Source organism: Micromys minutus (genome assembly GCF_963924665.1).
Source record: "Micromys minutus genome assembly, chromosome: 12".
Classification (NCBI taxonomy): domain Eukaryota; kingdom Metazoa; phylum Chordata; class Mammalia; order Rodentia; family Muridae; genus Micromys; species Micromys minutus.
Genome location: NC_137981.1, coordinates 9,196,321 through 9,212,637, shown reverse-complemented (window position 1 = coordinate 9,212,637; position 16,317 = coordinate 9,196,321). Strand labels below are relative to the sequence as shown.

The following is a 16,317-nucleotide window of genomic DNA, read 5'->3' as shown; positions in this document are numbered from 1 at the left end:
TCCTCTCTGTCACATTCTATTATTATATGGCAGTCAGGAAGTCTAGCCCCTTAAAGAGGAAGGCACAATAACAGGTGCGAATCCTAGGATAGGGAATCTACTGTGCATAGGAGTAGAAGTGTAGTTTGTAGGTGGTAAAGATATATTTCTGCACCACACTATTTTATCTTGACAGTTAGAAGCAGTTGAAGTTAGCATCAAATTTAAACAAATGAGAAACTCTGGGTTGGAAAGATGGCTCAAAGTTAAGAGCAGTGGCTGAATTTTCAGAGAACTAGGGTTTGATTCCCAGCACCCACATGGTGGCTCATAACCATCCTCCAGTTCCAGAGGATCCCACTTGGCATCAGGCATGCCCATGGTGCATGGACATACTTGTAAGCAAAACACCCAAACATGTTAGGAAAAAAGAAAAACCAGAACTTCTGAACTTATATAAACAAAATTCCAACTCTAAATAAAGAGTTCTGATTTAGCAAATGTGAAATATATGTAGAATAATTCCCCACTAAGAATTTTCCTTTAATTTGTCATAGGGTTTACCTGTAGCTCTAGCTATCCTGGAACTATATCTGAACCCCAGGCTAACCTTGAACTCTTAAGATCTGCCTGCCTCTGCCTCCCAAGATTAAAGGCGTGTACACCATGCCTGGCTGATATTTTTTCCCCCAATGGCAGGGTTTCTCTTTGTAGCCTTGGCTGTCTTAGAACTTGCTCTGTAGACTAGGCTGGCCTCAAGAGATTCACTTGCCTCTGCCTCCTGAGGGCTGGGATTATAGGCATGCATTATCATCCTTGGCTTGTTTTTTGTTGTTGTTGATGTTACTTTAGCTGAGAAATTTTACAGCTTATGTATGTTGCAGTATATAAAAACCCTATTTTAATTTGGTAGTGGTCAGTGAATAAGTAATCATTTATTGCTAATATGTGTTCCTTCATATTTCTCTCTTCTCTACTTCCCGTTAGATCGATCTGGAATTGAAAATGTCAACTCGGTGGAGGCTTTGCAGGAAACACTCATCCGTGCACTAAGGACCTTAATAATGAAAAACCATCCAAATGAGGCCTCCATTTTTACAAAATTACTTCTAAAGTTGCCGGATCTTCGATCTTTAAACAACATGCATTCTGAGGAACTTTTGGCCTTTAAAGTTCATCCTTAAGGGCTTTGAACATGAACTGATGCTAATGTACATTTTATGCTGAGATGTTTATTTATATGTGTATACCATATTGTGGAACTAGAAAAGAACTTAGCACTAGGTCCTGGGCTGTCCTAGTCAGTCACCAGTAGCTGTTTGGATGAGAACTCATTGTCTTCTTACACATTGGCCCACCCTCCTGTAGACCAACCAGCTGTGTTGCACTTAGACTGGAGAAATTACACTGAATTATAATCACACTGAATGTTAGACTTTTTCATCTGCCAAAGCCAAAATACCATTTGATCTCCCTGTGGTATAAATCTAGCGCACATTGCAGATATAGGAGGACTTAGACATTAACCCTTTGTGCTGGGAATTTGTTGTACCACAAGACTGACCTGTGGTAAGGGAGACTGAGAGCCAAGAGGTCTTTATGTTCTTGGATTTTGCTTTGCCACTGTGGCAGTCCCTGGGTTGTGAAAAATGATAATTGATAGTGTCCCCAATGTCCTGCCTCAAAAAGATACTGAAAAATGTCCATAAAGCATCTTTACCTCTTGGGAGATAGGCACTATGTAAATAAGGTGAAGTTTTTATTATAATTGCTCATGATAATATTCTTGTCTTATTTCTAAGCATTTCTGGGAAACTTTGACAGTCCACACCAATTTCTTCAGGGTTCCTGCTCAAGTGGGGTTCCCTACAGATAAACACATATTCCAGGTTTATGGACACCTCTGATAGTACGTGTACATAGTGTGTATGTGAATATAATTATATATAAAATCTTACTTCACAATATTTTAAACTGTGAAGAACTTTATCATACAATAAACTTAAACAAGAGGTGTCACGGACCCAAGTTAGGTGCATTTTACCTGTTGCTACGGATGTATAGCAATTGCTTTGCGATGTTTAGATGGTAGAATATTGAAGTTAATGCTCTTTTTTTTTTGTTTGAGCAGCATTTAATGTAAAAGTGTAATGAGCAGTCAAATCCAGATTTCAGAAAACACGTATTTTAGAGTACATCTTTGATTCAATCTGCAGTTGAAGGTAATAGCTGTTCCAGTGTTTCAGCTATCTACCTTGTGCTATCAGTAGAGGTGGTATTGCTGCCTCTTAACCTGCTGCAGGTGGATGGCAGATTTGGATTCTGTGTTGAGGATGTTTTGTTTAGGAAAACGTTGTGACCTATTGGCATGTCTGTGCCAAGTCCACTTTTCTTTCTTTCCCTAAATAACACTACAGGGATTTTTGTCAATTTAGATTTAATATAATTTGACAAACCTTAACAAGTGACCTACCTACAGGCTTAGGGATCGATCTAGGAAAGATAGCCAAAGTTGAAGATTCATGAGCAACACCCCCCTTCCCCCCAAAGTCGCAATTCATTGTATTTTGGGGGCAAATTTCTGTGTAATGCTAGATTATGTAAAATTGTAAAGATATTAAGAACATGCTTTACTATTTAAAGAATGCCTGTTAATTTTTGACATGTAAGCAGAATGCCTTATTTTGTAGTTTTAACTTGTTGCTGCAGGATTTGAACTTCTGTGGTACAGTTAAGAGAGCTTGAAAAACATAAACCCCTGTTGTCAAAGAGGAAAGCTGATGGTGTGTCTGTCATACAGTAGGGACCATAACTGCTGTTTAATGTTCAGTGGGTATGGCTTTCATGGGATAATACAGCTAGGTTTTGTGAATTCTTTACATGATAGCATTATCCTTTTATATTTTTTTCTAGGATAAACAAATGCATAGTTTTCTTCTATGGAGGATAGAGAGCTTTTTGAAGTAATAATGAAAATCTCAAAGGTTATGTTGATTCTTCATTTTTGCCTTTTACATAAGTGTCTTTATAACATGTATCTTTACAACAGTTTAAGTCTTTGGAAATATGTAACCAGAACTGTTAGTATTGCTTGTGATGCTTTAGTTAGGGTTGGTATATTCATGTACACACCTAAATATAAGCATGTAGATTTGCATTTTGTCTCGTAAAATTTTATTTCAATAAATTCTTCCTGAAGTATGGGAAACAAAATCCATAGTTCATATGCCACATGTAGTTTTTCTGTATTTGGAAATAGCCCAAAGATGAGCATTCTAATTCTAAAATGAAACCAGCAGCCTCATAAAAGCACATTCTTTGATTGAGTCATGGTCTAACAATTAATACACAGTATCAGCCAGATAGGGAACTTCTGAGTCAGCAGGGCACTGTTGATAATTAACAATGTACTGTATGAATTAAGTGATGCTTTCACTCTGACTTTGTTTCAAGGTTAAAATATGGGCATTATCTCACCAGATTTATGGGCATTATGTTAACAAGATGAACCATTTTTCCTGTGCTTTTAGTATGTCTTTACATGATCTGAGAGGATTCCAGCTTCCAGAGAGTGAACACCGAGGAAAAGGAGACACATCTTGGAATGAAGTTTGTTCTCATGGTAATGGTTAATTACAGATAAAGATTTTTGAAGAGTATTTCAGTAGATTAGTATATAGATTTCATGTCTACATTGTAAGAAATTGCCATTGTGGGTCAGAATTGATGTGTGTTATGTAAACATTGCAAAGCAAAGCTGTGAGAGGAGCTCAGATAGATGTATTCCTGTGCAGGAGAGCAAACACCTGTCTCAGTTGTTCTTTATCTTTTTGCAATATAAAGTTTGCTGAATGTATAAGAGTTCATTGTTTTGTTCTCTGTTCCCTACCAGACCCAATCCCTCAGGCTTGCCCCTAACACTGCAGCAGAACACCAACTCCAGCCTTTTTTCCCACTGCCCATATCTCCTGTGGATCCCACAAAACATCCCCTTCTGGCCTCCCTACCCTGAAGTGTCACTGTGTCCCAGCCCTCAGCTTGGATGAACACTCCCTACTCAGCCACAGACCACACCTGCTAAAAGACCAGGTACTCTGCTCTTAGGCCTTCTCTGTTTTCTGTTTCCCTAGCAGACCCAGTCCCTCAGACTCATCCCAACTACAGCCTCCCTTCCCTGTTTATACTTCTTACGGATCTCACAGAACATCCCTTCCTGACCTCTGCAAAATCAAAACTCATCACCTATAATCACCCTAAACTCAGATGTTGAGATACCAGTGTAAAAACACAGAAACAGCCAGGAAAACATGTTTCCACAAGAGTTCAGCTATCTTATTACAGCAGACCCTGAATATTCTAACATAGATGAAGCATAAGAAAAAGACCTTAAAACCACAGTATGAAGATGATAGAGATCCTTAAAGAGAAAAATGAATAATCCCTTAAATCTAAGAAAGCATAAACAATTGGATGCTATAAATAAAAAGCCAGGAGAAAACAAAATAGTTGAAGATAAAACTTTCCAAGATCCCCCCAAAATGGAAATAGAAGCAATAAAGAAAACAGAATTCTAGAAATGGAAAATTTCAGAATTCAAACAGGAACTAAAAAGGCAGGCTTCACAACCGAATACAAGAGATGTAAGAGAATCTTAGGCATTGAAAACATTGTAGAAAAATTGATATATCAAAGGAGATGTTAAATCTAAAGATTTCCTGACGTGAAACATCTAGGAAGTTTGGGACACTGAAAAGACCAAATCTTTTTGGAGTAATAGGAATAGAAGGAGAATTCCAGCTAAAAGGCCAAAAAAATATTTTCAACAAAATCATAGAAAATTTCCTAACCTGAAGAAGAAAATGCCCACCAAGGTACAAGAAGTGCACAGAACACTAAACAGATTGGACAAGAAAAGACCATATAATAAAACACTAAATGTACAGGACCAAGAATGTTAAAAGCTGTAAGGGAAAAAGATTAAGTAACATACAAAGGCAGACCTATTAGAAGTAAACCCAACTTCTCAACAAAGACTAAATACAGAAGAGTCTGGACAAGTGTGCTGAAGACTCTAAGAGATCATAGATACTAGCCCAGACTGCTATACCCAGCAAAACTAAATCACTCCAGATGGAGAAAGTAAGATATTATGGTAAAATCACATTTAAACAATATCTTTAAATCTAGCTCTACAGAAGATGGTACAAGGAAAACTCCCAAGTTTAAACTCATGAAAATATAGGAAATAATTTCACACCAGCATATACACACACACACACACACACACACACACCACCACCACCACCACCACCACCACCACCATCACCACCATCACCACCATCACCACCACCACCACCACCACCACATGTCATTGATCATTGATGGACTAACAGAATGGATTTAAAGCAGGACTCATTCTGCTGCATCCAATAAACACACCTCAGCATCAAGGATAGACATTACCTCAGGGTAAAGGGTTGGAAAAAGATTCCAAGTAAGCTGGTTCAGCCATTTTAGTAGCTAACAAAATAGACTTCAAACCAAAACTAATCAGAAGCAATGGGGGAAGATTACATGCTCATTAAAGGAAAAATCTACCAGATGGTATATGTTTTTAAAAACTTTATTTTTTGGTGTGAATTTTATATTATGTGCCCCAATTTCACTCATCTTCCTCTAGCAGCCACTCTGAAAAGAAACAAATAATGAGATCTAGCTATGGATGCAGTGGTGTGCCACAAAGGATACCGTTTTGCTCTCACAGCTCTACTTGTAAAATGCTCATCGTGTTGGTCTGGTTCAAGGCCTCTGGTTCCTACCACACTATCAGTACTGGATCTTCACTGAGATTCATCTCCTATATCCTGTTGTTGCCCCGTGTCATGGAGATCCAAAGTTACATAAGTCTCCAGAACCGGACCTTTCATGAGCTCCAGTAGTTATTGGGGTGGGCCAATCAAAGCCCAGGATTTGGTGCTGCGTGTTAGATGAGTTAGCCTGACAGCTCTCCTGCACTCGGGGCCTGAGTACTGCCCGGTGTTCAGTGGAGCCAGCTCACCCTACTGCTCTATCCTATAAAGGGAGGGCCAGCTCTCCCACTCTGTTCAGGTTAAGGGGGGCATGGATAGCTCTCCTGCACACACTCCTACCTTTAGGGTTAGCTCACACACCCCTACCTCACTCCTGCAACCAAGGCCTGCTCTACTGCACTGTCCTGGCAGTAGAGTGTGGGTCTGTGCTGAGTGCTGCAGTAAGGGATGGGGACAGCTCTCCAGCACTGCTTAGACGAGGGAGGTGGCATCTTTCTCCTGCCCACACGACCGTATTGCCCATAAGGCACAACCAGCCATCCTGTGCTCATGCCCTCTAGGGCAACTCTCCTGGAACCTCCTCTTGCCCCCCGCCCCCATACTAAGATCAACTCTACTGTGCTGCCTGGGCAAGGAGCATGGCCCCCTCTAGCATTGACTATCTCCCTCCTTGGACATCAGCATGGCCCTAGGCGGCAGCCTATACCAGGGACGTATGTTTGGCCTCTAGCAGTAACATGGGTCATGGACATGAGCATAGGCCCCTACTGCTGCAGGGCTATGGATCTTCATGGTAGCATGGACCATGACCTCTCCATGGCCTAGGTGGCAGGCTTCTTCACTACCCTTGCTTGTGTCTTCTTTCTTCATTGTGCATACTCCATTCTGATACCCTTTTTCTCTCATCTCTTCACCACTTACTCATCTTAATGTTTCCAGTGAGCCATGTGGGCAGGTGAAGGGAGGGTTTAATATTTCAGGTTTTAACATCTATGCTTCGAACATAAGGGCACACACGTTTGTAAAAGAAACACTGCTACAACTAAAATCATACATCGAGCCTCCCGCACTGATAGTGGAAGACTTCAGTACCCCACTCTCACCAATGGATCACTTGATTCTCTAGATTCTAACTTCTTCAGTTCTTTGTATATATTGGATACTATCTTTTCCCAATCTGTTGGTTGCTGTTTTGTCTTTTTGACAGTGTCCTTGGCCTTACAGAAACTTTGTAATTTTATGAGGTCCCATTTGTTAATTCTTGATCTTAGAGCATAAGCCATTGGTGTTCTGTTCAGGAAAAGTTTCTGTGTGCCTATGTGTTCTAAGCTCTTCCCCACTTTCTGTTCTATTAGTTTCAGTGTACCTGGTTTTATGTGGAGGTCCTTGATCCACTTGGAATTGAACTTTGCATAAGGAAATAAGAAGGGATTGATTTGCATTCCTCTGCATGCTGACTGCCAGTTGAACCAGCACCATTTTTTGAAGAGGCTGTCCTTTTTCAAACATTGAATGTTTTTAGCTCCTATGTCAAAGATCAAGTGACCATGGGTGTGTGGGTTCATTTCTGGATCTTCAATTCTATTACATTGATCAACCTGCCCAATCTCTGTACCAATACCAGGCAATTTTTAATCACAATTGGTCTGTAATACCACTTGAGGTGAGGGATGGAGATTACCCTGGAAGTATTTTTTATTATTGAGAATGTTTTTTGCTGTCCTGGGTTTTTTATTATTCCAAATGAATTTGCAATTTTATAACTAAAAATTGCTTTTTCTAACTCTGTGAAGAATTGAGTTGGGATTTTGATGGGGATAGCATTGAATTTGTAGATTGCCTTAGGCAAGATGGCCATTTTTATTATGTTGATTCTTCCAATCCATGAGCATTGGAGATCTTTCTATCTTCTAAGGCCTTCTTCAATTTCCTTTTTCAGAGACTTGAAGTTCTTGTCATAGAGATCCTTCACTTGCTTGGTTATGGTCACACCAGGTATTTTTTATTCTTAGTGTCTATTGTGAAGGGTTGTCAGTGCTCCAATTTTTTTCTCAGCCTGTTTGTCCTATGAGTAGAGGAAGGTGCTGATTTGTTTGAGTTAATTTTACATCCAGCCACTTTGCTGAAGGTGTTTATCAGCTATAAAAGTTTTCTGGTGGAATTTTTGAGGTCCAGTACTATAATGATTAGGTAGGGAGAGAGTGGGCAGCCTTGTCTAGTCCCTGGTTTCAGTGGGATTGCTTCAAGTTTCTCATCATTTAGTTTGATGTTGGCTACTGGTTTGCCATATATTACTTTTACTGTGTTTAAGTATGAGCCTTGAGTTCCTGCTTTTTCCAAGACTTTTAACATGAAGGGGTGTTGAATTTTGTCAAATGCTTTCTCAGCATTTGGAGAGATAATCATGTGTTTTTTTTCTTTGAGTTTGTTTATATAGTGGATGGCATTGATGAATTTCTATATATTGAACAATTCTTGCAGCCCTTGGATGAAGCCTACTTGATTATGGTGAGTGATGATTTTGATGTGTTCTTGGATTCGGTTTGCAAGAATTTTATTGAGTATTTTTGCATCAGTGTTCATGAGGGAAATTGGTTTGAAGTTCTCTTTCCTTGTAGGGCCTTTGTGTAGTGTAGGCATGCCTGTCATTGTGGCTTCAAAGAATGAGTTGGGTAGTGTTTCTTCTGTTTCTATTTTGTGGAATAGTTTGTAGAGTATTGATATTTGGTCTTCTATGAAGGTCTGATAGAATTCTGCACTGAATCCATCTGGTTCTGGGCTCTTTTTTTTTTTTTTGGTTGGAAGGCTTTTGATAACTGCTTCTATTCCTTTAGAGGTTATGGGACTGTTTATATAATTTATCTGATCCTGATTTAACTTTGGTACCTGGTATCTGTATAGAAAATTGTTCATTTTCTCTAGATTTTCAAGTTTTGTTGAGTATAAGCTTTTGTAGTAGAATCTGATGATTTCCTGAATTTCCCCAGTTTCTGTTGTTATATCTCCCATTTCATTTCTGATTTTGTCAATTTGGATACTCTCTCTGCACCCTCTGGTTATTTTGGTTAAGGGTTTATCAATCTTGTTGATTTTTCTCAAAGAACCAGCTAGTGGTTTTGTTGATTCTTTGTATAGTTCTTTTTGTTTCTATTTGGTTGATTTCAGCTCTGAGTTTATTTCCTGCCATCTACTCCTCTTGAGTGTATCTGCTTCTTTTTGTTCTAGAGCTTTCAGGTGTGCTGTGAAGTTGTTAGTGTATACTCTCTCCGGTTCTTTTTTTTTTTTTTTTTTTTTTTTTTTTGGAGGTGTTTAACGCTATGTTTTCATTCTATCCCATAAGTTTGGGTATGTTGTGCCTTCATTTCTGTTAAATTCTTAAAAAGTCTTTGATTTCTTTATTTCTTCCTTGCCCAAGCTGTTATTGAGTAAAGCATTGTTTAGCTTCCATCTGTATGTGGACTTTTTGTTTTTTTTTGTTATTATTAAAGATCAGCCTTAGTCCATGGTGATCTGATAGAATGCATGAGATTATTTCAACCTTCTTGTATCGTTTGAGGCCTGTTTTGTGACTGACTATATGGTCAATTTTTGAGAAGGTGCAATGAGGTACTGAGAAGAAGGTATATTCTTTTGTTTTAGGATGAAATATTCTATAGATGCCTGTTAAATCCATTTGCTTCATAACTTCTGCTAGTTTCACTGTGTCTCTGTTCAGTTTCTGCATTCATGATCTGTTGATTGATGAGAGTGGGATGTTGAAGTCTCCCACTATTATTGTGTGTAGTATAATATATGCTTTTAGTAGAGTTTCTTTTATGAATGTGGGTGCCCTTGTATTTGGAGCATAAATGTTCAGGATTGAGTGTTTATCTTGATAGATTTTTTTTCTTTGATGAGTAAATGTGTCCTTCCTTTTGTTTTTTTTATGAATTTTGGTTGAAGATCTATTTTTTTCCATATTAGGATGGCTATACCACCTTGTTTCTTGGGACCATTTGCTTGGAAAATTTTTTTCCCCAACCTTTTACTCTGAGGTAGTGCCTGTCTTTGTTGCTGAGATGAGTTTCCTGTATGTAGCAAATGCTGGATCTTATTTACATATTCAGTCTGATAGCCTATGTCTTTTTATTGGAGAATTGAGTCTATTGATGTTAAGGGCTATTAAGGAGTAGTGATTGTTGTTTCCTGCTATTTTTGTTGTTAGAAGTAGAGTTATGTTTGTGTGCTTTTCTTCTTTGGTGTTTGTTGCAAAAGGATTGGTTTTTTGATTTTCCTAGGTTGAAGTTTCCCACCTTTTGGTGGAGTTTTTCATCTATTATTTTTTGTAGGGCTGGATTTGTGGACAGATATTGCATAAATTTGTTTTTGTCCTGGAATATCTTGGTTTCTCCATCTATAGTGATTGAGAGTTTTGCTGGATATAGTAACCTGGGCTGGAACTTGTGTTCTCTTAGGCTCTGTATGACGTTAGTCCAGGATCTTCTAGCTTTCATAGTCTCTGTTGAAAAGTCTGGTGTAATTCTGATTGGTCTGCCTTTATATGTCACCTGTCCTTTATCTCTTACTGCTTTTAGTATTCTCTCTTTGTTTTGAGCATTTGTTGTTCTGACTGTTATGTGTTGGGAAGAATTTTTTTTTTCTGGTTCAATCTATTTAGGGTTCTTTAGGCTTCTTGTATGCTTGTGGTCATCTCTTTTTTTAGGTTAGGGAAGTTTTTTTCTATAATTTTGTTGAAGATATTTACTGGGACTTTCATTTGGGAATCTTGGCTCTCTTCTACACCCATTATCCTTAGGTTTGTGTCCTGGATTTTATGGATGTTTTGGGTTACAATCTTTTTGATTTTTTCATTTTCTCTGACTGTTGTGTCAATGATTTCTATGGTATCTTCTGCTCCTGAGATTTTCTTCTCCATCTCTTGTATTCTGTTGGTGATGTTTGCACCTATGACTCCCGATGTTTTTCCTAGGTTTTCCAACTTCACGGTTGTATCCTTTTGTGATCTTTTTCATTGTTTCTATTTCTCTTTTAAGTTCCTTCACCTGGTTGTTTATGCTTTCCTGTAGCTCTTTAAGTGATTTTTGTGTTTCCTCTTTAAGGGTTTCAACTTATTTGAGTGTGTTCTCCTGGCTTTCCTGTACTTTTTAAGTCTATTCTTTATGGGCTTCTCAAAGGTCTCCATCATCAATCATGAAGTATGATTTTACGACTAAATCTTGGTTTTCTGGTGAGTTGGGATATCCACTATTTGCAGTGGTGGGAGAACTGGGTTCTAATGTTGCCAGGTTGTCTTGGTTTCTGTTTCTTAGAGTCTTGCACTTGCCTCTTGCCATCTTGTTATAGGTGATGCTAGGTGATCTTGCTGTCTCTGACTGGAGCTTGTCTCTTGAGTGTTAGTGGGGCCGTGGTCTCCAGAGGGAGATTTTTCCTGGGTGTTCGGCTCTTTGGGTAGGTTGTCAATTTTGACAGTTCCCAGACAGGTCTGGCCTTGGACTGGAAGTGTGTGCTTTCTGTTTGGCCTCTCCTGGTGTGAACAGTGGGGGTTGGATGTTTACTTACCCCTCTGCTTAGGATTGAGAGCCCTCCTGCAGCTTTCAAAGACTCAGCGACCTGTGGGGCAGGCCGCTGGTCCTGATAAAACTTTTACTGGTCTTTTAACAAAGAGTTAATGCCAATACTACTCAAATTATTCCAGAACATGGAAACAAAGAGAACACTATTTTATTTTATGAGGCCACAGTCACCCTGATACCCAAATCACATAAAAATAATCAACAAAGAGAAAGAATCACGGATCATTTTTCTTTATGAAATGAACATAAATGCAAAAATACTCAATAAGATACTTGCAAACCAAATCCAAGGACACATCAAAAACATTATCCTCCATGATCAGGTAGGCTTCATCCCAGAGATAGAGGGGTGGTTATCTATCTGAAAAACAGAAAATGTAATCCACCATATAAATGAACAGAAAAAAAAACATAAAACTTATTAAATGCAGAAAAGTCCCTTTTCAAAATATATCACCCCATTCACCATAAAAGTCCTTTAGAAATTAGGGACACAAGGGACATATCTCCAAGTAATGAAGGCAGTATACAGTAAGCTCACAACAAACATCAAAGTAAGTGGAAAGAAACTCAAAGCAATTCTACCAAAATTAGGATCAAGACAAGGTTGTCCACTCTCTCATACCTATTCAGTATAGTACTTGAAGGCTTAGCTAAGAGCAATAAAACAACTGAAGGAGATCAAGGGGGATACAAACTGGAAAGGAAAAAGCCAAAGCTACTTTATTTGCAGATGATATGTGTTATGGTTTGTATATGATCGGCCCAGGGAGTGGCACTATTAGAAGATGTGGCTCTGTCGGAGTAGGTGTGTCACTGTGGGTGTGGGCTTTAAGACCCTCAACCTAGCTGCCTAGAAGCCAGCATTCTGCTAGTGGCCTTCAGATGAAGATGTAGAACTCTTAGCTCTTCCTGCACCATGCCTTCCTGGACGCTGCCACATTTTCACCTTGGTGAACTTCTGAACCTATAAACCATCCCAAATTAAATATAGGCATTATCAGAGTTGCCTTGGTCATGGTGTCTGTTTACAGCAGTGAAGCCCTAACTAAGACAACATGATAGTATACTTAAGTGACCCTAAAAGTGCCACTGGGAAACTCTTACACACTATAAACACTTTCAGTGAAGTGGATGAATACAAGATTAACTCAAAAATCCCTAGCCCTTCTATATACAAGTGACAAGTGGACTGAGAAAAAAAATAAGGGAAACAAACACCTTTCTCCATAGCCTCAAATAATATATGTTGGGATAACTCTAACCATGCAAGTGAAAGACTTGTAAAACAAAAATGCTAAGTATTTGGAGAAATAAACTGAAGATACCAGAAAATAGAAAGACCTCCCATGCTCAGATTGGTAGAACTAACATAGTAAAAATGTCCATCCTGCTAAACACAATTACAGACTCAATGCAATCTCCATCAAAATGACATCACAATTCCTTACAGACCTTTCAAGGACAATTCTAAACTTTATATGGAAAAAACAAAAATCCCAGGATAGCTAAAATAATCCTAAACAAGAGCTACAGTAATAAAAACAGATACATTGGTTAATAAAGATACATTGATAACCAAAAATGAATTGAAGACTCGGACATAAGTCCACATGCCTATAGACACTTGATTTGTTTTTGTTTGTTTTTTTAATATAAAGCCAGATAGCATCTTCAACAAAAAGTGCTGGTCAAACTGGATGTCAGCACGTAGAACACAGCAAATAGATCCATACTTAACACTACACAAAATTCAATTCCAAATGGATCAAAGGCCTCAAAGTAAAACCAGATACATTGAAATTGCTAGAAGAGAAATTAGGGAATAGCCTTGAACTCACTGCATAGGACACTACTTTCTGAACAGAACATCAGTAGTGTGGACTCTGAGATCAACAGTTAATAAATGGGACCTCATGAAACTGAGAATCTTTTTTAATGCAAAGGGCACCATCATTTGGGTGAAGTGGCAGCCTACAGAATGGAAAAAGATTTTTTTTTTTTTTTTTTTTTTAACCAACTTCGAAACTGATAGAGGACTAATATCCAACATATATAAAGAACTCAAGAAGTTAAATACCAAAAGAAATCCAATTAAAAATGAGATATAAACAGAATTCTTAAAAGAGGGATCTCAAATGGCTGAGAAACACTTAAAATGTTCAACATCCTTAGCCATCAGGTAAATGAAAATTCAAAACTAGATTCTATCTTACATTTATTAGAATGGCTAAGATCAATAACACTAGTGACAGTTCATGCAGGCAAGGTTGTGAAGTAGGGGGACACTCTTCTGTTGCTGGTGGGAGTGAAAAGTTGCACTATAGAAATAAATATGGTGGTTCCTCAGAAAATCGGGAACCGATCTACCTGAAGACCTAGCTGTACCACCCAGAGGATGCTCCACCCTACCATAACGACACTTGCTCAACTATGCAGATTGCAGCTTGTTCTGGGATTACAAATGTGTGCTACTATGCCCGGCTATAATACATCTGTATCATAGGCTCTCCTCTCCATGAGCGTGGCTGGGTCACCTCTTTTAACCTCTGAGTTGGCATGTTTCCTTGAATGGAAGAGTGTACTATCTGAGGGATTTCTGTTGCTTGTTTCACCATGTTGAGTCAGTAGTCATCGCTTGGCCTGCAGAGGTCACCTTAGAAGGCAGTAAGACAGGAGGATGAAGGCCTTCAGCAAGACCTCTCCCTAAAGCAGCAGAGTGAGCAGGTCTTTGCAGCTCTGAGGACATTGATCGATGGCAAACTTGATTAAGAAAATGATATGCTTGGCTAGAAATGCTTATGTCCTGCTCTCTAATGAGCATTTCTCTTTCTTTTTCTTAAAAAATGATTTATTTTATTTATAGCACGCTATATCTGTTTTCAGACACACCAGAAGAGGGCATCAGATCTCATTAAGGATGGTTGTGAGCCACCATGTGGTTGCTGGGAATTGAACTCAGGACCTATGGAAGAGCAGTCAGTGCTCTTAACCATTGAGCCATCTCTCAGTGGTAGGATTTCCATATGTGATGGAAGAATGCAATTGGTTCAGCTTATAGCCCTTGGAAAACATGGCCATACAATAATTTCACATCTTTCCTTGAATCCTTATTTCTGTACACTTAGCAGTGCAGTCCTTTCGTTTCCAGAGCTCTCCTGTCTTTAAAATGCCTTATAGTTTCTCAATACATTTCTCTAAATTTACTATTGATAGAGTGTTTTATGGGGGTTATAATATTAGGTGTGTGTGTGTGTGTGTGTGTGTGTGTGTGTGTGTGTGTGTATGTGTGTGTTTGTGTGTGTGTGTGTATGTGTGTGTATGTGTGTGTATATGTGTGTGTGTGTGTGTGTGTGTGTGTAAAGTGCTCTTAACTGCTAAGTCATCTCTCCAGCTCACTGATTCTTTTATTCTTTTTTTCACCTAATATTTTGAGACATGATATCTCATTGAACATGAAGCCTGGTGAGGCTGGTGGTTGGAATAGACTAAATGCCTGTGGGGTCCTTTGTTTTCCTAGCTCTGGGGTTACATGTGGGGGTTTGCAGTGCCCTGTATTTTGTTTGATTACTCTAAAAACTGAGCCTTACTTGTAGGCCTATAGCTTTGCTTATGTGAAATACACAGCTCCAGACTTGCTACAGTGGTAGAACTGTGCAGGGAAGTCTGGCATGAATTGGTTGCATGGCATCTATTGATACACACATTTTTCTGAATTTCTTATTGTCCCTTCTACTTCTGTGGACCTCGTGGGGCCACAGAAAAGGTTGGCACTGACCATAGAAACTTACTTGTTCTTTCTCTTTTTCAGGTTCATGGAAAGAAAGGAAAAACTAGCTTTGCTTCATTTGAAGGACAGAAGTCTAGAGGTTACCACTTCCAAATACTTCTAGCCAGACCTTCAAAAGCAGTTTTTCTTTTCTTGTTATTGTTGGCAATGCTGAGGATTGGAGTCTATTCATGTATAAAATTGTCAAAAGATGAATTTAGTTAATGAGAAGTAAAGCTTATATATACATATACATTTTTTCAGGGCTGGAAATGTGGCTCAGTAGTTTAGAGCCCTGGTTCTTCTTTCAGAGGACTGGGTTAGATTCTTAGGACCCACATGATAGCTTACAACTATCCCTAACTCCAGTTCCTGGAGACCTTACGCCGTTATCTGGCCTCTGAGGACTCAGGTACATGTGTACAGACATGTACAGACTTAACAGGCATACACATAAAAGAAAATTATATAAAAAGCATGTAATTGTCTCACACTTGTTTTTGCTAGGGACTCTGTTTTCCACCTCGTAGACAGCAGAATTATAAGCTGCTATGGAAACCTGTCCAGAATGACTGCCATTTGGGTCTTAAAGACACAGGGCCCACAGTTGATTTCCCTCATAGAGCTGACATTGTCATAAAACACACAGAGCAAGCTGGGTGTTGGTGGTGCCTTTAATTCCAGCATTCAAAAGCAGAGGTAGGCAGATCTCTGAGTCCAGTCTAGTCTACAGAGCAAGTTTCAGGAAAGCCAGGACTACTCAAGAGTCATTGTCTCAAAACACCACCACCACCACCACCAGCACCACCACAAAAATAACCCCGCTCCAATGGGGGTAAACCACAGCAGAGCTTAGAGCTTGGGGCTCAGAGCACCTGCTGGCTCTGCCGGTCTGTTCCCACCTATTTTCCCAGTTGATCAGGCATCTGAATAGCGCAGTGTTGGAAACGTGTAATTTAGCTTCTGGAGATTTTCAAGAAGACAACTACATAGCTGCCTCCTGTACAGCTCTGTTACCCTTCTTGGTCTCCTGTTTTGAACATTAAAAAAGCTTTTGTGGTTAACGTCTATACAGCTTACCAACCCTGGCTATGCCTTAACGTGTGCCATTAGAAGGTTCAAAATTATTTAGAGCCTTTAAAAATTATTGTACATTTATTGTTTCATTGAGACACTTTTTCCCCAG

At 39.0% G+C, this 16,317-nt stretch overlaps 1 protein-coding gene across 1 annotated transcript in view; it reads left to right on the top strand.

Moving 5' to 3' along the window:
* NR1D2 (nuclear receptor subfamily 1 group D member 2) overlaps window positions 1–3,829 on the top strand; it is a 32,705-nt gene extending 28,876 nt beyond the window's left edge. Inside the window, exon 8 of the mRNA XM_080926931.1 lies at window positions 967–3,829. Coding sequence (XP_080783057.1) covers window positions 967–1,163 — 197 coding nt within the window. The 3' untranslated portion in view covers window positions 1,164–3,829. The remainder of the gene's footprint in view (window positions 1–966) is intronic.
* The last annotated feature ends 12,488 nt before the right edge of the window (window positions 3,830–16,317 follow it).